The sequence below is a fragment of the Macrobrachium nipponense genome, chromosome 27 (assembly GCF_015104395.2).
Source record: "Macrobrachium nipponense isolate FS-2020 chromosome 27, ASM1510439v2, whole genome shotgun sequence".
NCBI lineage: Eukaryota > Metazoa > Arthropoda > Malacostraca > Decapoda > Palaemonidae > Macrobrachium > Macrobrachium nipponense.
In genome coordinates, this window is record NC_087216.1 from 22,703,388 (window position 1) to 22,725,607 (window position 22,220).

General features: G+C 38.7%; 1 protein-coding gene and 1 pseudogene across 1 annotated transcript in view; both read left to right on the top strand.

Moving 5' to 3' along the window:
* The window catches only part of LOC135200901 (ATP-dependent DNA helicase DDX11-like), a 38,331-nt gene extending 16,467 nt beyond the window's left edge, over positions 1-21,864 (top strand). Inside the window, exons 6-18 of the mRNA XM_064229652.1 lie at positions 8,739-8,840; positions 9,380-9,532; positions 9,704-9,833; positions 10,226-10,407; positions 11,451-11,586; positions 15,555-15,786; positions 17,189-17,399; positions 17,978-18,127; positions 18,428-18,551; positions 19,114-19,244; positions 19,654-19,751; positions 20,502-20,637; positions 21,697-21,864. Coding sequence (XP_064085722.1) covers positions 8,739-8,840; positions 9,380-9,532; positions 9,704-9,833; positions 10,226-10,407; positions 11,451-11,586; positions 15,555-15,786; positions 17,189-17,399; positions 17,978-18,127; positions 18,428-18,551; positions 19,114-19,244; positions 19,654-19,751; positions 20,502-20,637; positions 21,697-21,723 — 1,812 coding nt within the window. The 3' untranslated portion in view covers positions 21,724-21,864. The remainder of the gene's footprint in view (positions 1-8,738; positions 8,841-9,379; positions 9,533-9,703; positions 9,834-10,225; positions 10,408-11,450; positions 11,587-15,554; positions 15,787-17,188; positions 17,400-17,977; positions 18,128-18,427; positions 18,552-19,113; positions 19,245-19,653; positions 19,752-20,501; positions 20,638-21,696) is intronic.
* Positions 3,767-3,885, top strand: LOC135201098 (5S ribosomal RNA; annotated as a pseudogene).
* Positions 21,865-22,220: the final 356 nt, after the last annotated feature.

Below are 22,220 nucleotides of genomic sequence, written 5' to 3' on the forward strand. Positions count from 1 at the left end.
GCGCGAGGCGCTAGCCAGGAGGGAGGAGCCAATCAGGCGCCAGCCAGGCGCAAGGCTCCAGTCAGGCTCTAGGCGCCATTCAGGCGCAAGGCTCCGCCAGGCGCGAGGCGCTAGCCAGGCTCCAGGCTTCACCCAGAAGAGATCTATATCAAAGAATGCCCTGGCCTTCTTTGAGACAATGTGATCTCCTAAGCACTTGACAAGTGCATTGATGATTCCTTCAAACAGTGATGAATTAAAAGCGCATGAAGTGCGAGCTTTTCTGTATTCTTGTTCTTTCCTTAACAATATGTCATAAGGACATATAGCTGTCACATACGGGAGATGCCTAACTCTGTGTTGACTTCCCATATCCGAAGGATGTCAAGATAACCTACGAGAGATCCTTCTCTCTTGGTGATACGTGTCTGCGGATACATTGCTGGGATAGGGAGCCGATACTGATCCTTAACTAGTGAGTTTAAATTTAGTTAACGTCGTGTTTTTTCTTTGGGTTGTTTGAAAGGAGTTTGGGGATAACTCTTTTCAACTTAAGCACTAACCCTCGTGTTAGGATCAGGTGATCGGGATCGGTGTTGTGCTCCTTAATTATGCCACTAGGCATAGGCATATTGTCATGTAAGAGGCTCTGTCGAGTAATGGATAAGAACCCATCGAACAGACCCACAAGAACTCTTAGCCATAGGTCACATCCTCGCTGAGGCTCTTGAGGCGAAGCAGATTCCTAGGCATTAGCCATGGAATCTTCTGCCTGAACAAGTAGGAACCAAGGTTTTATTTATTTATTACCTACAACGTATGTTGTTTTACCTGTCTATTCAGTAAATAGTTGTCTCTTACCCACCACCAAGGGTGTCAATCAGCTAAGTATATATCTGCCGGGGGAAGTTGCATGTACAAAAATAATATTGTTAGAATACAATAAAGTTTTGTACATACTTACCCGGCAGATATATACGATGAATGGCCCACCCAGCCTCCCCTCAGGAGACAGGTGGAAGAGAAAATCTGGTTCTAGAACGGGAACGGTTTATTCCTATTCCTGCCACCCAGCGGGCAGGGGGGTAGATCACCTGACCTACCTGCAGCGTGTGCCGCGAAATTCGAATTTCTGTCGGTACGTCAGAGACATAAGCCAAGTATATATCTGCCGGTAAGTATGTACAAAACTTTATTGTATTCTAACAATATCATTTTTTCAGTTTGTTCATGGAAACTTACCTGACAGTATATATATAGCTGTATTCTCTGAAGTCCGACAGAATTTCAAAATTCGCGGCACACGCAGTGGGCGGCCAGGTGGTAGTTACCCATTCCCGCCGCGTGGGAGGCGGATATCAGGAATCATTCCCATTTTCTATTCATATTTTTTCTGTCGCCGGTCGGTAAACAACTGTTTACAGACCTCCGCCTATGGATTTTGAAACTTCATTAGCCGCTTAAGTATCCTAATTATTCTTTCGATTATTGACTTGGATTGTGGCTAGGCATACGCTATCATAAGTTAATTTTTTTTTTTTTATTGCATATGATGTCTGAAGCTAGTTAGCCTAGTTTCAGACTTTGTTGTCTGCATGGGGTAAGGTGAGGCTACCGGAACTTTCGGTAGACACTCGCTTAGTATATGTACGTTTTACATGTTTTCTTTGCATAAAGATCAATGTAATTAGTGTAATGTGTGACTGATTACGGAAGAAGTAGGATTCATGTACGCATTTTAGAGCATGTTAGAATCAGGAGTTTTGTCCTCAACAGTAAACAGAAGTTAGAAATAATGAACCTTCTAACCTCCTGTAGAATTTATTTTGCCTAACCCTGTGGTATGGCTTTACGGGCCTAGAAGAAGTGTCTGCTAGAGGATTACATCAAGTAATCTTAGACTAAAGTGCTCGCTCTCCAATCAGTGTTGTGAAGTGTAGTGCCCCTTGTGTTGTGGAGGGGGCGTCAGATCGGCCCCATAATGCCTCTAGGCCTGGACCTCTGTCGGACTCCAGGACTCAGGGAGAGGGCATGTCGAAAGCCGCAAGAGGGTTACGGGGGCTTCCCCACCGATCTGGCGTCCCTTCGCAGGACCTGTTTGACGCTTTCCAGCTGCTAAAGATCGTGCACGTGCACGAATCTTGAAGGATTGCTTCTCGTCCTCCGAGGCGTCCTCCCCAGCGCAAGGGTTGGAGCTCTCGGAAGGACTCGCGCCCCTCCTAAGAAGCTTTAGAGAAGGAGGACGCTTTCACGTTCCTCTCTCTCGTCAGGAGGAACGTCAGATCGGCCCCATAACGCCTCTAGGCCTAGACCTCTGTCGACTCCCAGGAAAACCAGGGTGGAGAGGCATGTCAAAAGCCGAAGGAGGGTTACAGGTTTTTTCACGCTGATCTGGCTTCCTTTCGGCAGGTCCTGTTGTCGCTTCCCAGGCTGCCGAAGATCGAGCACGTGCACGATCTTGAAGGATTGCTTCTCGTCCTCCGAGGCGTCCTCCCACACAGGGGGTTGGAGCTCTCGGAAGGACTCGCGCCCCCCCTACCCCCTTAAGAAGCTTTAGAGAAGAGGACGCTTCATCCTCTTCTCTCGTCACGAGAGGATGAAAGAGTCCTGTGCCCTGTCAGGGCTCTCAAATTTTATTTACATAAACGAAGGAAGTAAGAGGTCCTTCGGGTAATTTATGGTGCTCAGGAAGAGACCACATTTTACCCATTTTCGAAGAATGCGCTGGCTCTTTTCCTAAGGGGACATATTAAGGAGGCTCATTCATCTTGCCAGAAGAGTGATTTGAGCCTCCTGCGAGTGAACGCTCATGAAGTTAGAGCTGTTTCAACCTCGCTAGCATTCCAAAAGAATATGGTAATCAAGGACATCTTGATTCCACCTTTTGGAGGAGCAACTCAGTATTCGTCTCCTCTCCTCATGGCGCTCCGTATACGTTATGTAACGTTCGCTTTACTTTGAAAAAGCAAGCTGATAAGTTTGACGTCCGGCAAGCTGCTTTGCGCAGTCAAACAACTTATGTCTCTGGTTCGGCATAAGAAGGGCAATTTAGACGTGAGGAAGCTTTTGGAGGTGCTCGACGTTTTATTAGTAGAAACATTCTCCAGGACGCTCGGCAAGCACCTTGCGAGGGTGTCTTTCGGACGCTCGGCGTTCCTTTGCTGAGTGCGTTTCTGGAGATGTTCTTTTGCATTACTAAGACGCAAGTTGTCGCACAGGCGGCCACTGTCTTTGTAAGAAGGTATGAAGGTCTTTAAGGCCCGTCTTGAAGACGAAAGCCGTACGTCTTCCTTTAGTGTTCACACACTTCAGGAGCAGCGTGCGGCTCTCCATGGAGACTCGCATGAGGACGTCCCTTGAAAAATATTCAACGTCATACGCAAAAACGCGGTTCGTCATAACATTGAGATGTTGGCAAGGTCGCTCGCCAGGACGCCTCTTGGCGGGCCTTGCATGCATCATGAGGGCGCTCAACGAGATCCTCTCTGAAATGTCGTTCAGAAGACTTGGTGTTCTCTGCTCAGACACGCTCGCAGCTAAGCAGGACGTTTTTTGAGGACGCTCAGCAGGACGCTAAGCAGGACGCTTTCCAGGACGCTAAGCAGGACGCTCAGCAGGACGCTCGGCAGGACGCTTATGAGGACGCTTTTGTGGACATTCGCCAGGACGCTTCGGTGGAAGCTCGGCAGGACGCTTTGCGAGAGAAAAGACTTGTAGACGGCGTCTTATTTGCTGTTCAGGACGTTTCTTAGGACGCTTGACGCTTTCTAAACGCTCGTCAAGAGGAGGTTTTTTCAATACCACGTTGAAAGCACCGCTTCTCGTCCGATCAGCGAAGTTAAGCAACGTTGGGTCTGGTCAGTACTTGGATGGGTGACCGCCTGGGAACACCAGATGCTGGGACTCTCCACAGGACATTCCTTTACAGAAATTTTTAAAAAAAGGATTCGGAGTTAGCGGAGAGACATACCCGAATTTTTTCTTCGATCCCTCTTGCCTCTTCATCGATTTCTCTGAGAATCGGAAGATTATATACTCGGATTCCTGGGTGACTTTCGGTCATGTTAAAGGGTTTTTCCCCTATTAGCAAAGTGCTAATTGTTTTGTCAAGTAAGGACGTTTTCCCCATTGTCAAGATACTAAACGTTTTGTCATTTAAGTGGGGACCCTTCATAAATGGGGTAGTTCTCATTGACATAGATTTTAACGTTTTTATCGTTTAAGCGGATAAACTCATTAACAAATTTCGGAAGAGCTCTCATTCATTTTCAGAGGCTCATCCGGGGAGTAAGAAAAAGACTTGTAGACTAGATCCAGGAAGTCTTATGTCCAATATCATAAGAACATTGAACGGTCCTTTTCGATCCTCGGTTCTCACTTGATGATCTCTATTCGAATATTACTCCCTTCTCTTGCAACGAGTCAAGGAGTTCTTTTAAAAAAAAAGTCTCATTCATTAGAACGTGGACAGTCGTTTTCCTTTCTTTCTCTCTTCCTCGTCGAGGAAAGATGTAGTAGAGAATTCGATGTTCAAATTACTACAATACTTACGTAGTTATCTTTTGCGTCATTTTGCTAACGCATGGGTCAAGTCATATACGCATATCGTATTTACCTCTGCGGATAGAAGCCGAAAGAACTGTTTGTCTAATGTATTTAATTGACACTCCCTTCAACCTTCCAAGAGTTTTCGAGTAAGAACAACTCTTCAGGTATTGTTACGACAACACCAACTCAGCTTCTGTATTTAGCGAATTCTGTTTCGTTTAAATATTGCCTGCTTGAGAGTTTTCCTTTTGCTCGATAATATCATACCTATTCCTTCGTAAAGGGAGTAGCTGGCAACTCAGGCAGATAGTGCGAGACGATGAATGAACAAGGCTGCTGTTACTGTGATCTACGCAGTACCGGCTAGCTCTGTGACTTGCGCATTTGGTTACGTCTCTCTCCCCTGCAGGAATGGCTGACTAAGCCGTCTCTCTGCCCTACAATCATGGATTTTAGCCTCGGGTTGAGGAAATTTCTAGTAATCATGAATGAACATGCCTTCCGTTTACTTAGAAAATTTCATCAAGATATCTCTTTATACCTGTTCGGTGTGGTTTTACCACACGGTAAACAGAATTCTGTACGAGTCTACCGCTGCATAGCACTATAATAATGCTCTCCTGCTTATGCAAAGCGCAGCCTTATTTAGGGAAGGAAGCAGGCTGAGTGAGGGAATGGATGAGTTTGCTTGGACCATTTCCTCGCTGGAGAAGCTTGTTTTCCCTGAATAAACAGCAATTCAGACCTCTACAGTTTTTCCTCACGGAGAAATTGGAATAAACATCAAAGATCTGAGTAATAATTCTAATTTTCTCTCAACGGCTTGAGGATCACCTCGGGTGATAGCGAGAGGGTGCCAGACATCCGAACAGAGGAACAGATGTCCTGGCACATTGTCTGAAAGAATTGGAAGCCAATTGGTCGGCTCTCCAGTTCCTCGAAGGGTGAGTTTGATCGAGTGGTCCAAATCATCTCGGATAATTTCTCAGCTCTCTCATAAGCTCAAGAAGAGAGAGTTGGTTATGGGCTTGGGCACGGAACGTAACGATCCTCAAGAGGTTCGTTGAACTAGTGCACGTCCGTGCGGGTCTTCTCGATCGAAGGCAACAACTACTGACGTCTGAGTAATCTCACTTAGAAGTATAAGTATGTCGAAAGTGAGGAGAGACTGAGGGCGTCCTTTCGTTAAGTTTTTCGTAATATTGAAGACGAAGGAGCTCCTCTTAAGTTGTTCCCTTATTCATGATGCTAGAGGATTAGCATTAGTCGCCACCATGTTGGCCTTTAAGAGGTTGGATTCACAGAGGTCATGTAATTCAGAGAGAATTGTCCAAAGACCCTTCCTGAGAGAATCGTGTAATCTAACATCGTCACTTAGTGAAGTATCTAATATCTCTCCTCTCTGAGTCTGAAGGCGTTCAGACTATCGAGAAGCGATAAGATCTTCAAGATTAATGGCAGTCTCTTGGCCAAGGCAAAAGCAGTGCTGCCTATTTTCAGTGTTCAATCGGAGGGGGCCGTTTCTGGAGATAGTGAAGGGAAAATGACTGTTCCTACACCTCGACCTCTGTGAATTTCTTTATGGTTCTATCTTTCCGTCTGAAATATGAGATAAGCTAGAAGTCCTAACTATTGTAGAATATGCAAATATGTTGTTGACGGCCTCTAGGCTCAGAGATTCGGTTCTGTCAAACAACAAAGCTTCACGATCTTTGAGGTCTGTGGAGATCTTGAAATTCTCTGGATCGAAGGTTCCGGCATGGAACTTAGACGTAGTCTGAGTTTCTGATGCCAAAAGCATTTCGAACCTATCCTTTCTGCGAACTTAATACACGTGACCAGAAAGGCTAACATTCTAACCGCTCTAGCCACGGCAAAGAGGGTTAGTGAGGTTTTAGCCATCATCAGAGGTTTTGGCTTTAACGGACATAATGCGGTCTGTCCTCTAAGCCTTCCGTTCTTGATAAGAACGAAAAACCTGTCTAACCCTTGACCCGAAGGCTTGGAGACCAAGGGTATGGCACAAATTATTGGGCAAGGGCATTAGAGAGTCCTGTGCCCTGTCGGTCTCTCAAGTTTTATCTTGATAAAACTATAGAAAGTCGAGGTCAACGGACAAATCTGCGGTGTTTCCGTAAAAAGACCAGACTGGTTCATGTCCAAGAACACCCTGGCATTATAGTCAAGGAGTTCTTTTAAGAAGTCTCATTCATTATGTTTGCATAAAGATTTGAGATTTTTTCTTAATATGAATGCTCAAGAGGTGGGCGGGCGCGGCCTCGGAAGCATTTCAACAGAGCATGACACTCAGTAACATCCTGAGTGCCACGCTTTAGCGAAGCAACTCTGTGTTCGCTTCACACTCCCGACGGGATGTGAAGACGACTTTGAGATCTGTAAGTCGCCTAGGACCCATAACATATCCGTAGATATATTATTGGGGGCAGGAAGCAACACGAATCCTATCCTATAGAAAAGGGATAGGTGTGCTTTTAACTTTGAAGGGTTGGTCGCTTGAGGCGCGTTCCTTTTATTTAGCCTAGAAGTTATGGAACTAACTTTGATAGGTTAGGTCAGGTGGTGGTTTTAGCTTCGTTGCCCTCAGAAGTATGGTCATATGGTCTAGTCACATTGTGGTCACGCCCCCGTTGACAGATCATCTAGAGCGCACCAGCATTACAGGTCTCTACCTCGCTGGCAACTCTAGTAACGCAGAAGCAGACTTTGGTGACAGTAATCATGAAGTCGGCTATGCTAACAGGTGAGGAACCAAGATGTATATCATCTACTTAATTTAGTTTCCTAAAAATCCTATTCTGTCTCTTCCCACCATCCGAAGGTGGGATTCAGCTATATATATATATCTGTCAGGTAAGTTTCATGAACAAAATGTTATTGTTATAATACAATTAAGTTTGTTCATACTTACCTGGCAGATATATATAATTAAAGTGCCCACCCACCTCCCCTCAGGAGACAGTGGCACTGATAAAATATGAATAGAAAATGGGAATGATTCCTGATATCCGCCTCCCAGCGGCGGGAATGGGTACTACCACCTGGCCGCCCACTGCGTGTGCCGCGAATTTTGAAATTCTGTCGGACTTCAGTGAATACAGCTATATATATATCTGCCAGGTAAGTATGAACAAACTTAATTGTATTATAACAATAACATTTTAATCATTGCCATGATATGGTTGTGTCTATCAGGTCATTTAACTTTCTTAGCAAAGTTAATCCCTTGCATTTACCGTAGTTCAGGAACCATTCTCTGCAGTTATTATTTAACAGGTCTTGGGAAGCTTTACTTTAGTTGGCTAGCCATCCAGTTCTTCTTTCATACAACATCTCTAAAGATCTTCATTGGTTGCAAGGAACCAAAAAACTGTATTTGAGTACCTCTGGTACTTCTTATTCTAAAGATTCTACATTTCACAGATGAATCAAATGATGGATAGGAAACCCACTTTCTGGATGTTGAGATGTCAGGGACTTGGTCCTCACAAGACAGATGTACACTACATAACCTCTAGAACTGAAAGCAGTTTATCTAAGTCTTCAAGGCTTCACTCTTCTCACTGTAAAGGACTTAGTCTATAAGACCTTACTTTTCATATTAGGGACAAGACATTGAGGATAATAACAGACAACAGGACCATGGTTTCATAACATATGCCAGCTAGTAGTCTCCGTCTTTATGTGGGAGAGTTTCAGAGAAGTACAAATGGAAGGTTTGTTTCAGGATGACATAGGTCCTTCCCTTGGAATGGTTCCCACATCTGGGTGTCTGAAGGCGTTATGGCAACTTTGGTGAATTTAGCAGAGCTCTTCCTAACCAAGATTACTTTGTAAATATACAGTTGCATTTCTTCTCTTTTTCTACAGAGGGTTTCAAACTTGCAATATGACGCCATTTTCTCTAGCGTTTTGCTTATCTCAACCCCTTAGTGGATCCCACAGGCCTTAGTGAACCTATGTGGTGGTGTCTTAGTAGCATCTTGGATTTATTTGACACATGAAATGGCTATTTTAATTAATGTTTCTGTATGAAATGATTAATTTTGTTTTCAGAAAACTAGATTTTATACTGACTTATGGTAATGTTGCTGTAGATTTAAGATTAACGTAAAATGGAATTTTAGGGTTGTAATATTTTTCAGTCCCTTTTGGACTGTTTAACTGAATGTTATCGTTGTAATCTTTTTCAGCTACTTTTGGAAGTTCAGGATATAGAGCAAATGGTATCCTTGGGTAAGAAAACAAAAAGCTGCCCTTATTATGGTGCAAGATATGCTGTTAAGGATTCCCAGGTAATAATTGATGACAATGTCAAGTTAGAATCTAATGGTATTTATTGCTCCCTGTACTAAGATTCAGTTACCATAATAGAGGACAGTAGCATTTAAAGGAATTTTAGCTTTTAGTTTTCCAAGTCAGTGCAATAAACAACCTGCTTTTTACTTGTTATTCCCTGAAAATATCGAAACATGTAGCTTCTCCAAACAGTAAAATTTCCAACTAATAGCGGGATTACCCATCTTACCTTTCAAAATTTACACTTGAAGTACATTTATTGGATGGGGAGCAAGAAGTTTATATATGTCCTGTTTGACATAACCTGTATTATGGTTTTATGTTTCCATTAATTTATCTTAGCAAGTCTTGTATAGGCCATTTGTTACTGGGAGTTCAGACTCCTTACAGCAAATGGCATGCTTATTGGAGGAACAGAGCGCAGCACTTAATTTTTCTTTGGTATAACCATCACTCTACAAACTTGTGTGTTTCTTAGTACTTAGCATAAGGAAGATAAGGAGGTAAGATAGTTTAAATTGTGCTTGTTTTTCAGCTTGTGATTCTTCCTTACAACACATTGCTTCACAAAGGTACAAGAGAAGCTTGCCAGATCAAACTAAAAGGGAATATTGTTATCGTAGATGAAGGACATAATCTACTGGAAACCATAGCTAACATCCATTCAGTGTTTGTTAGCAAATTACAGGTATAGTAGAATAACCAGTGTTTTTTAACAAAGATAAGTTGATTAATATGTTGGCTGTATTTGATTTATTGTCTCAGAAAAAAGTATTTATTTTATTCTGGTATATCTTTATTTCATGTTTTTGAGTGAAAAATACTTATGATTGGAAAAAAATCAATTTTTTTTTCACAGTTCATGGGTGCTCATGCGCAGCTGAGCCAATATATGCAACGCTATGAGAAGAGGTTATCACCACGCAATTTACTGTATATCAAACAAATACTGTTCTTCATTAATTCACAAATAAAATTGTTAAATGAAGGTCAGTACCATTTTGTATTATAGTTAAGTATAAAGATGTGTCTGTCTCTTTTTTTTATATCTTATTAACTTTGTGATTCTGTTTTGTTATCACATATATCTATAATTGTAAAGTGTTGGATACTTTTAGAATTTATAGAAAATCTTAGAGAAATGACGATGATGATTACGTAAGCTTTAATAGTGCTTATGGTATTGGTAATGTGGTTTTTGAGAGTATACAACCTTATCCATTAACTGTTGTCATCATTATCTATGAAAGAGTGTACTAAAGCAGTAGTTTAAATGCTATAAAACTTTAATTTTGATTGAAATCTCTTATATTTTCATTAGATATAGTAAGTGTAATGACTGATATCTGAAATTTTCTGAATTGTTTTTAATTTGCACCAGGAAGGAAAGATAACATTCTCGGTAAAATTGGAACCAGTGTCAATAGCAGCAATGATAGTGGCGCTAAGAATCAGTTTTCAAGAATGTACGCAGTTCATAACTTCATGTCTGAAACTCTGATTGACAATTTGAACATATACAAGCTTATTCAGTACATTGAGAAAAGTAAAATTGCTCATAAGGTAAGAAAGATTATCGTTATTCGGGACTAAATGTTTGACTATTATAGTGTTAAATACTATTTTTGATGTATAATATTACATAAACTATTATGTTATTATGTAAGATTTGGCTTTTCTTAGCCAAATGTATTCTCAACTATTTCAACCATGTGTCAGATCACATTATAGTATACTAAGCATTAGTATAAAGGTGGTAAAAATTATCCTGAATGTGGGTACCAAGTGTATTATCAGTCTGTAACTGTTACATCTCAACTTGGCTTGTGTAATGTTCTTCAAATGACCTTACTTTTTTTCTTAATTGTTTTTTGGGAAATATCACATGCCATTCACAATTTATGAACATAGAGGTAATATGATGATAGGATGAAACTTCACCATAGGATGAGTTAAATTTTGCCACCAAAAAGTTGTTATATCCCTGTTTCTGTTAATTTGTAAACACATTTAATTATGCTCTTTGCTTGACTTTTGTTTATTAAGTTTATGAGATTTTTGGATATGCCATTGTCAAATTACAAGTTATAATGAACAAATTGTTAGTATGAAGGCAGCTAAAATTTTCTTATTGAGGAGAGCTGTCTTTTTAACCAAAATCATTTACATTTTTATTTAATCTCCTTGTCGATAGACTTGCATCCCAGTCCTACTCCACTGCCCATGCTCCCCAATAGATTGTGGATTATGGAAAACTGATAAGTATTATCTAACAAGATAACAAGCAGACAACTATTGCTCCAAGACTGAAGCACAAGTGAAAAGTCAGTGACCTCCAATGGTGCCACGTCCTTACTAACCATTCATCATTTAGTATTCTAGATTTGGCTGTACCTGCAAAATTTGTATTATTGGAACAAAGATTGTTTTAGATACATGTTTGCAAGTACGCTAGAATTAAAGCAAACAAAAAGTTGTCTCAGTTAAAATAGAAGTAGCATGAGTTCTCATGTTTCTATACTCTCACCAACAGGTAAATTTATTGGTTTTAGCCTCAGTTTTTTGTGTACTGCGCTCTTGTTCAAATGATTTCCTTTACTTTTCAGCTGCATTCCTTTAGCCAAAAGTTTGAAGGCACTTTAAAGTCAAATGACGTAAAGAAGCCCGGATCAGAAGCCAGTTCTACCTCTGCGTTCTTATCTCGAATGACATGTCAGAATTCAGGAAAGGATAAATCGAAAGGTAACTTTAGTTTAGGGCTAACATTTATAACAGATTTTAGTTTAAGCCAGAACTTTATCACGTAATTAAAGAGCTTGTCATTTCAAGACCCTGTATGGGGTGTTTTGGGAGTTTTGGTTTCCATTATGTTGATTTTTTTATAGTATTTGGTTTGTAACCTGTTATAGTGAATCTGCTTCATGTTGTTTTGTAACGTTGATCAAAATGTGGTAGAACTTCATGTATTGATAAATTTTTGTGTCCTCATGAACCAATTATTTTCAGTTTTCAAACTAATAATGCCATCCTCAGGAGAAATGTCTGGACTTCATTACATATACCATAACGAGTTCTGTTTTCTAAATGACAATTGTCCTGAAAAAGGGGTGAGGCATTCATGTGGGGTAGGTTTATTTGATGTTCCCAGATTACTTACGGTACAGTGGAACCTCCGTTTTCGTACATAATCCGTTCCAGAGCCTCCCACAAAATCCAAAATGTACGAAAACCAAAACAATAATTCACATAAGGAATAATGTAAATACGATTATAATTCATTCCAGACCCCCAAAAACAATAACAAAAGAATATATTTTATAGGGAATAAGCACAGTTTTACATACAGAAAACAATGAGAAATAAATATAAATTACAGTGGTCCCCCCGTATTCGCGGGGGATGCGTACCAGACCCCCCCGTGAATAGTTAGAACCCGCGAATGTTTGGAACCCCTATGAAAATGCTAAAAACAGCCTATTTTGTTAGTTAAAACTCAAGAAAAACCACTAAAAATTTTCATACTTGGTTTTTCTAATAGTTTTATCACAAAAAGGGCATTTTATGATGAAATTCATCAAAAAAACCAGGAATTTGTGGATATTTCTCATAGAAAAATACCGCGAATGCTCGAATTTTCTGCGAATAATGTGGGGAAATGTTCCCCAGAGAAATCCGCGAATGTGTGAGTCCGCGAATCTGGAGAACGCGAATACGGGGGGTCCACTGTACTAATACAGGCAGTCCCCGGGTTACGACGGGGGTTCTGTTCTTGAGAAGCGTCGTAAGCTGGAACATCGCCAAAAATCCTAAGAAAACCTTACTTTTAATACATGGGGTGCATTGAAAACTATGTAAACTGCATTCTTGTTGCATTTTTCATTTTAAAAGATTCAAATATTAGTTATTTTGCATTTTTGGTGTCATATTTCATCTGCCAGATCAGCGTTGTATGTGTCATAACCCTGGAACATGCGTTGTAACCATGGAAATAATTTCTGATGAATATAATGGAAAAGAGCCTTAACCTTGGAACCTTGTAAGCTGAACACGTCGTAACCTGGGGACTGCCTTACAATGAATAAATGAATATTTAACAGCACTCTTACCGTTATGGGAAATTTGTTAGCCTTTGGAAGATGGAGAGGAGGGGATAAGGAGGAGGAAAGGTTATTGTTTAGAAGGGGTCTCCCTCCAGAAGGACTTCAGGTATCCAGGACCTGTCTTTTGTTTTTTACTGGCACTATGTGAGGTTACTTCCCCACTTTGTTTTTTACTGGCACCAGGACCAGCTTGAGAGTTATTGGATCCCTGTTGCACAACAAAACGTCCAGAGACATTTTTTCCGCCCTTCTTTAAAATTTGCATAAAGTGAAACACAGCATTGTCATTAAACATGTTGGAGACACGAATTAAAGCTTCTTTGTTGGCATGATAATTCTCCATGAAATTTTTTACATCATTCCACTTTGCAAACATGCCCTTAATCCCTGAGGTAGGTACAATATGTATGGCCATTAATTTTATGCATTTTACAAACCAGCCTCTGCTGGCCTTAAATTCACTAACAGCAGATCGGCATACAACTTCCTCCAACATTTTGCTACGAATTCTTTCTTAAATTCTATTGTGTTTGTCACCTTTTTTACAGAAGGGCTATCACTTGGAACTTTCTTTGACTGCATGATGGCTTAATTAGCAGTTGCACTCGAATAAAAAAAAACACAAAAAACACAAAAACAATGAAGACAAAAGGAAAATGGGTCACAAAAGAAAATGGGATGCTTTGTTAGTGTGCTCGATACGGAGCCCAGTCACGCATGGGGCCCAGATGGAGCATTTCCAAGTGTACGAAAACCAGGAAATGTACAATAACCGAGACAAAATTTTGTAGAAAAAAGTATATGAAAACTGAAATGTACGAAAAGAGAGGAGAGCGAAAACCAAAGTTTGACTGTACTTGGTAATCGGAGAAGAGGGGCTACTCCAATTATGTAATGATATTAGCCATAGGAGACCTATTTGGCTTGCTTTTCCCTTATTTGGAGGAAATACATAAGTACAAGTTTGATAAAGAAAAACAATTTTTAGAAAGTTTATACATTAGAAGGTTTCCAAATACAGTATTTCATTTCTTTTTGTAATGGTGTTCATCCTCAACCTTAATATACATACAGTACATTATAAATACAGATGAAAATTAGAAATAATAATGTGTACTGTGTGTACACTATAAATTGTATGGCAACAGTTTTGATTACAAATATATACAGGGTGGGGCAAATCAAATGCCCAAGTTTTGATAGGCTAATAGGAAAAGTAAAACAATACTTACAGAATTATTTGTTGTTTTATTTGAATCAGTATACAATGCCGTTTGTGTGATCACTTTTTGAAGATGGCATCAGGAAGATGGTGGCCATCTGTAGCGATGCACTGTTGAAGGTGATGTCTGAAGTTTTTGGCTGCTCTTCAGCACATCTCAAGGGGTATTGCAGCGATTTCCTCCCGAATTCGCATCTTCAATTCTTCCAAATTGTGTGGCCGACTTCTGAACACTTTCTCCTTCAGATATCCCCACAGGAAGAAGTTGCAAATGCTCAGATCAGGTGAGCGTGGGGGCCACTCGACATCACCCCTCCGAGAGACGAGGTGTGCTGGGAACATCTGTTGCAATTTGACCATTGCAACTTGAGCAGTGTGGGCTGTTCCTCCATCTTGTTGGAACCAGATGTCTCCCAGATTTGTTTCCTCACTTAATTCTTCCAATTTCGGTTCAAAAAGTCTTCCAATATCGCAAGATAATGTTCAGAGTTGACGGTGACAGATCTTCCATCCTCCTCAAAGAAATAAGGCCCAATTACCCCAAATTTAGAAACTGCACACTAAACAGTAACTTTAGGGGAATGGAGCGGTCTCTAGTGAAGTTCTCTTGGGTTGTTTTCATCCCAATAGCGACAATTTTGCTTATTCACACTTCTAGAAAGGTGGAAGTGGGCCTCGTCACTGCTGAAAAAAGTTGACGGTTCGGGGTTGCGGTTCAACATTTTCTGGCAGCAATTCCTGCAATTTTCAAAGTCAGTGGCCTTCAATTCTTGAACAATCATTATTGTGCATAGATGGAATGATAAATTGTAATGCAATATCTGCCTTAAAGATCGGTTAAACATGGCCAGTGGAAGTGAATGCTTCCGGGTAGAGCGTCTTGGTGACTGTTTGACAGCTGCTTTAACTAAGGCCACATTTTCTGGCATTCTTACCGTTTTTGTCTTCCACTACCCCTAGGTCTTCTTGTGGAACCAGTTTCTTCCAATGCTTCAACCCAACGCCTGATTGCCTTGCCATCAGGGATGGGACCATGAAGTGGATGTTGAAGTGCAGCGGAAGGCGCGCTGAGTGGTGACGACAGAACGCCCATTTTTGAGATACGTGCGCATTGCAAAGCTGCGATGTTCACCCGACCAAGGCATGGCTGCTACTGAAAACGGCTGGGTTTGGTGGTCACAACGAGACTACACAAATCTTACCATCACACCACAGCTGTTGCGTGCGCCTTTCAAAACTCGGGCATTTAATGTGCCCCACTATTTTAACTAGCAACTAGAACACCTACCGTAAATCCATTTTATTTTGTATTACTTTCTACATTTTTCTTTTTAGTAACAAAAGCATTCATAAAAACATGTTTTATTAAAAAAAATTATATTTTCCAGAAAATATCACTCCTGCAAATGATGTGAAAGAGAGAGAGTCAGAAAATCCAGAGGAAGAAATTGTAATGGGTTCTCCTTTGATGCAAGTTACTGAATTTCTGCGTGCCCTTTTACACTCATCGGCAGATGGTCGGGTAGTTGTGTCAGTTGGATCAACAAATAGAACGTCATCAGTGAAGTACTTGTTATTGAATCCAGCTTCCCAGTTCCATGATATCGTGAAAGAGTGCAGGTATTATCATATGTTAAATTGTAAAGGTAGCAGAACTGCTTGGCATTGCATGCTTAGTTATTCACAGTGCATTACATAAAATGTCTTCATGTACAATTTGGTAATCAGTTTTAAAAAACAGTAACTAGCTGTATTATATTCAAGACATATTAAAGAAAATTAAAGATGCCATTAGAATCAAAATAATTTCACTAAAAATACAGGTAATAAAGGATTGTAAATTTAGCATTGGATGTGCATGCAGTTATCCACAAATGATATAGTACATTCAGGCAGAAGACCAAGCTTGGAATCGTCATTCAAACATTGCAGGGTAGTAGCCAGGTGCCAGGTAAGACCTCCTGTACACAAAGTACCTTTTATTTCACCTGCTGTAGTTCAAATTTCATTGCTGATCGGAACAAAGATTCATCCTCTGGTGCTGTATGTTGTAAATTCTAATTCATATCTATTTTGCATCTTGTAAATATGGTGGATTTACATATGTTGATTTTGGTTCATTTCTGTAAGTAGTGTGTGATTTTGAGGATTTAAAATCAAATTAGATGTTTTTTGTTTAGATCTGAATGAGTTATGAGTACGTATTCATTCTTCTGGGTTTTTGTTTAGAATTTTGAGGATCTTTTTGTTGCTTGATTTTACATCTTATTTTGTATTTTTGCTTTACAAAGTTTATTCTTATAAGTATTGCATTTATTTAATTAGAAATGTCAGTTAGGGAATGTGTACTTCGAATAATAGTATTTAATATTTACATTGCTTTGTTGTTACTTTCATCTGTATTTTTGTTGAGTGTCAAGCCTCTTATTTACATGAACGTTTACACAATTGGGTTGCGTGCACTTTTCTCTTTTCTTAATGATTTGCTTAAAGTAGCATCACTAGTATCAGTAATATATCTCAGTAACCATGATCATATGCTTGTTTTTAGGCCATGGAAACATTAAGTCTTACATCATGACCATTTCTTGGCCCAATAAGGACCCCCTTTTCCAACACTGTTAATAAAATATCTCCCTAGTCTTATTGCTCTTCCTTTACTGGTAGACTTTTCCATCATCTCAGAGGTATTCCCATCTATCAGTAAGCTTCATTAGGATGAGAGACCTCTTCTGGTCTTTCTTCTCTTAATGTCTGGACTTCATGAATTTTTTAAGGACTCAGGTTTCTTTCTTGATTGAATGATTAGATGCCTGCAATAGTTTTACCCTGATCCTTCTTAGTCTTTGAAAACCATTAGTAATTTCATAGATACGAACTCGATACATTAAAATGAGTACTTTTCTCTAGGTTGAAACTGGAGTTCACGACTTTGCTTTCTCTCAGATGGACTTTAGTAAAGTAAAAGTTATTGCTATTATGCAATGAAAAATTTGTAGAACATCCTATTTTTGTCTTACAGATCTATAATAGTTGCAGGAGGAACAATGCATCCAATGAGTGAGTTTAGGAACCAACTATTCCTTTCAGCCGGTGCGGATCCTGAACGAGTTCGCGAGTTTTCTTGCGGTCATGTGATTCCTGGTGACCAGATTATGCCTGTAGCCCTTTCAAATGGCCCTACAAACACAGTCTTAGATTTTACATACCAAAACAGAGGGAATCCAAAAGTGGTAAGTAGATGAGTTTTGTGTGTGTTTTTGGTCTTGATTACCATATTAAGGATTTGTAAAGTTTTTTTTAGAAATATGGCATACTTTCTGAAAGCTATTGTGCACTAATTTCTTTTGTTTTTGCTATCTATTATCAGTTTTAAAAAAAGATAACAGTATTGCAACAGAAAATTATGGAAAATTGTAAAGCCAGTGACTTGACCAGCAACAGAAAAAAGAGAAATGGAGAAAGTACAGGGTTTAACAATCTACATGTTAAATTAAAATATTTTGATTTTACTGACTAAAATGATAATGTTTAAGTAGCCATCCTAGATATGAGAAACTATTTCATAAAAGACTGGAAGAAGCATGCACAAATCTGTTGGAGGAACACCACTTAAGAAAGGAAATAAACAGATGTAGCAAAGTAGACTGCAACAGAAATAGACCAGTAAGATTAAAAAGTCAAATATTTTCTTTAATGCATAAATTGAAGGCAAGTAATGATTATTTCTGGATAGCCATTAGCATAAGCTGTTTGTTTCTGCAAGAATTTGATTTCTTATTAATGACATAATTTGTGTTTTTCCTCATAGCTTGATGAACTTGGACGTGTGTTGGTGAATTTATGCACAATCGTACCTGGAGGGATTGTCTGCTTCCTTCCGTCGTATGATTATGAGCAAAAGGTTTTCGATTATTTTTTAAAGACAGGTGTCATTGACCGGCTATCAGGAAAGAAAAAGGTAATGAATTTATATTAAGACATTTTCTTTTCTAATAAATGTTAGATCAAGCTTATTTTTTAAAGGAAGTTCACAGTTAGAAGCAACATTTCCTTTTCATGCAAGGAGTTTTATAATAATATAACATCGGCTGCAGATACTTTGACATTCACTACAGAGTTGATCTACCTAGAATGAGCTAGCAAAGCCCGTTGTACCACTGCTAATCTCCCAGTTTTTACAAATACCTTGTGTTAAGTTATTTTTGTTATTCACAGTTGAAAATGAGTATCATACTTCCTAATCAAGCAAATATTGCAGGTTTTCCGAGAGCCCAAGAAGTCCAATCAACTAGATGGTGTATTAAATAATTATGCAACAATCATAAGGCAAACATCTTCAAGCGCTACTGGTCTCACTGGAGCCATTCTTTTCAGTGTTGTTGGTAAGTTTGAAGTTGTCATTATTTAATGCTTTCATGCTTATATATTCCTCAATAGTTGAAATTAAGGTGAATATGCTTGAGCTTTCTTAAATCTGCACAAAATGTAGTTTGTAGCAGCCAGTCTTTTAAGAATCATACATATGATCTTCCTTGCTTGCCTCCAGGTACTACTTTAATATACCATGAAAGAATAAATGCTTTATAAATTACAAAATTACATAATCACTTGTAAAGTGTTAATGTCCAGTTCATTGGGACAAACTACACACCAAATTGCTGGCTAAAACTTAGCAGATTTTTGGTTAATAGATAGGTTAAACCTTCCGTCAGGAAGGAACTGTTTTCTCACATGCCAGAATCTCTCATTTCCTGGCTTGACTGATTTTAAAGTACATTGATTTATGTCTTTTAAAAGATTGGTGTACAGAGTGCTCTGCTGTGAATTCCGCTTCCTTTCATACTTGCTCTGATGTCAGGTTTTGAATGTACTAGACAAATCTTCATTTGTTTTAAACATTTCTATTTCACCTCGTTAATGTCAATCATTTTTGATGCAACACAGGTGGGAAGATGAGTGAGGGCATCAATTTCAGTGATGCTCTTGGTCGTTGTGTAGTTATGGTTGGACTCCCCTATCCTAACACTCAGTCACCAGAACTTAAAGAGAAAATAGACTTCTTAAATAAGAATGTGGTGAGTTTAATAATTTACTTTGAAGTAATTACAATTATACATCCTCAGCTATTTGGAAATGGCCTGCTTATGCCAATGTCTATTGTACTATATGGAAACAAAAATGTCATATTTTAACACTAAGTCTTACTGTAGAGTACTGTAATTGACAGTATCCTGTATCAGGTAAATATGATTTAGTTTTATAGCAATTAGAATTGCTTGGTGGAAAATATTTCAGGAACAGTCTCACCAATACAACAGAATAAAAGTAATTTATTGCATATTTAATCAGTCAGTGGTGTCTTTAGTTTTAACAGAGTAAGTGTTTGTACTTTTTGACTTCTAAAAATGTTGATGCATCAGTAATAATGGCAGAGAAGCTCATGTTTCTGAATAAAAGAATTAAAGCCCCTGAATATCTTTTCAGTCCCCTGGACCTGATGGGAAATCCCCTGGATCTGTGTTTTATGAGAATTTGTGCTTCAAAGCTGTTAATCAGTCAATAGGAAGAGCCATCCGTCACAGGTAAGGATCTTTCCTAAGTTATGTAATGTAAATTATGTTATGCTTGCTCACTTCCTGAAGAAAAGCTGAAATTTACTTTAAAGCTTTGTTCACTTCAACTATTTTAACATATTAGTGTATACAGTGCTTACCTATCAGTTTTATTTCAACTATTGGTTGTGCATAATTTTAAAATGTAGTTCTTATCCATATATCATATCTTTGCTATCCCCATAGGGCGTACTAGTGTTTTAATTCCTGACTAGATTAGCATAAGGCAGGTTATTCTTTAATAATTGATAATTTTTAGTGTTTATTGACGTCTGATGGAATATGCATGTCTATATTTTTATGTATGGTTAGAGTTATTATTCTAGGGTCATTGCAGCATCTAGCCCAGAGCTGTTTTTTTTTTTTTAATATACTTTCCTTACCCATTAGTTTCACACTTATCTAACTTCCATAACTTATTATTTCCCCAGTATGTACATATTTTAAAGATCAAACATTCTTGTAAGAAATCCAGAAATGTGATCTCTGGTCACATTTGTTTTTCATTTTCCAATTATGGTCATTCCATTCTTTGAAAGCTTAAGCAAGTTGATGGCCTTTTTAGATTTTTCTGTGTAGATGGTGTGCTTATTTTAAATATTTTTAACAATATTTTAACCATTTTTCTATTCTGAATTACTGGTAGTCTGGTTCTTGGGCTTAAGAGAAGAAGAATTTTAACATTTCTTTAATGGATATGCTTACCAATATTTATTTCAGGAATGATTATGCAAGCATCATTCTTCTTGATCATCGGTATAACAGACCATCTTCAGTTCAGGCATTACCGAAGTGGATTTCAATACATCTGCATCAGTGTGAAAAATTTGGCCAAGCTTTTGGTTTAATAAGGAAGGTAAGGGATGATGTAGGTTGGCAATATTTGTATACTATATTGTGAATTGGTCATTATAGTTTTTAGAAAATAATAGTTACAAGAATAAAGTCAACCATTTTGAAATTTAGTACTAGTCTTTTTGGCAATCAGTGTGTTCTACCAAGGTAAAACCAAGTTCCAGGAAACACCATTTTACCATTTTTTTCCATTTTACAATATCACAATTATCTTTTGGAAAGCAGAATCCACCTCAGGGCACTTAGAAATCATGAAGTGGAGAGGAAGATTAGCATTGATGAATATTCAGTTTGTTTCTTAGTTGGGCCCAACTTTGCAGGTTTAAGAAATTTATTTTTACCAATTTCATTCAAAATACCTGTAGTACGTCCTACATAGATACTTATTTGGGTAACTTAATTGTGAGTAATGCGAGTTCATGGGGGAAAGTTTTAAAACAGCTGATAGCTATCCAAAAATATATTACTCATACCACAAGTGGGTAAGACCAAGCTGGTAAGTTTATTAAAGTATCCCAATACGTAACAAATTTCAGGGGCTAGAAATAATGTTTCATCAAGCTTCTTTCAAGGTTGTCGAGGGAAAATCACTTGTCTGAAGTCTAGTGGACTTAAGATACACTGTTAACGACTTCAAGTGCACTGGTAATCAGTTTTAACGGGTATCATGGAAGGAGAGTTTTGCATGCAAGGTTTTTAGCAGGACTTTATTTTTTGTTCTCAAAATAATAGTTCTGTAGCTGTGCCATTGAAGGGGAAGCATGCAGGTTCACAAGGGACATTCTAGGAAATTCATCAAAGGCTTGCTCTTCATTGGGACTTATTTCCCAAACTTCTTGTTTCTTGACCCTATATTTCCAGTCTAGTAGCAATATGCATACTGGCTCTTACCAAGTAGTTTGTATCTAGAAAAAATTTAATTTTAAAAAATTATTTCCTTAAATCCAGTCAAAATCTTATATGTTAATGATTTGTGCTGATACTGTAGCTCAGTTAAAATGGTTGACATACAGAATTACTACACATTACTGACCTTTGGTGACAGATCATCTTTTTGCAGTTTTTTACAGGTAAAAGGATAGTGTAGGAAGCACACACTGTACATGGCAGAGATTTGCAGAATGTCGATGTATATTTTTGTATCTTAATACATTGTAAGTAAATAAATACCTTAATGATGTTTATTTTTGTATTTTATTGTAAGTAAATACATTAATACAAAATTATACTTTTTGTATGCATGACTTATCCCCTGTTCAAAGTAATCAGTTTTAACTTTGTTGCCAAAGGCCACAGTTACACCATAAGTTCAGTGTTGCCAAAGGCCACAGTCACACCATAAGTTCCTGTCTCCGGTGCCATTCAGTCTAACATAAGATTGTCATACAAGTACAGGATGCACAAGTTCATGTATTAAATATTGAACTTCCTGCTAAATTTTAGATGGCTGCTACCACCTTCCTCACCCGCTGACAAAGTAGGCCTTGTTTACCAAAATCCTGGTCTAGCCATTATTGCATGTAATTCTTTCATTCTTTGGACTTACATCATTAGCACAATTTTTAAGAAATCAGTCACCTTACT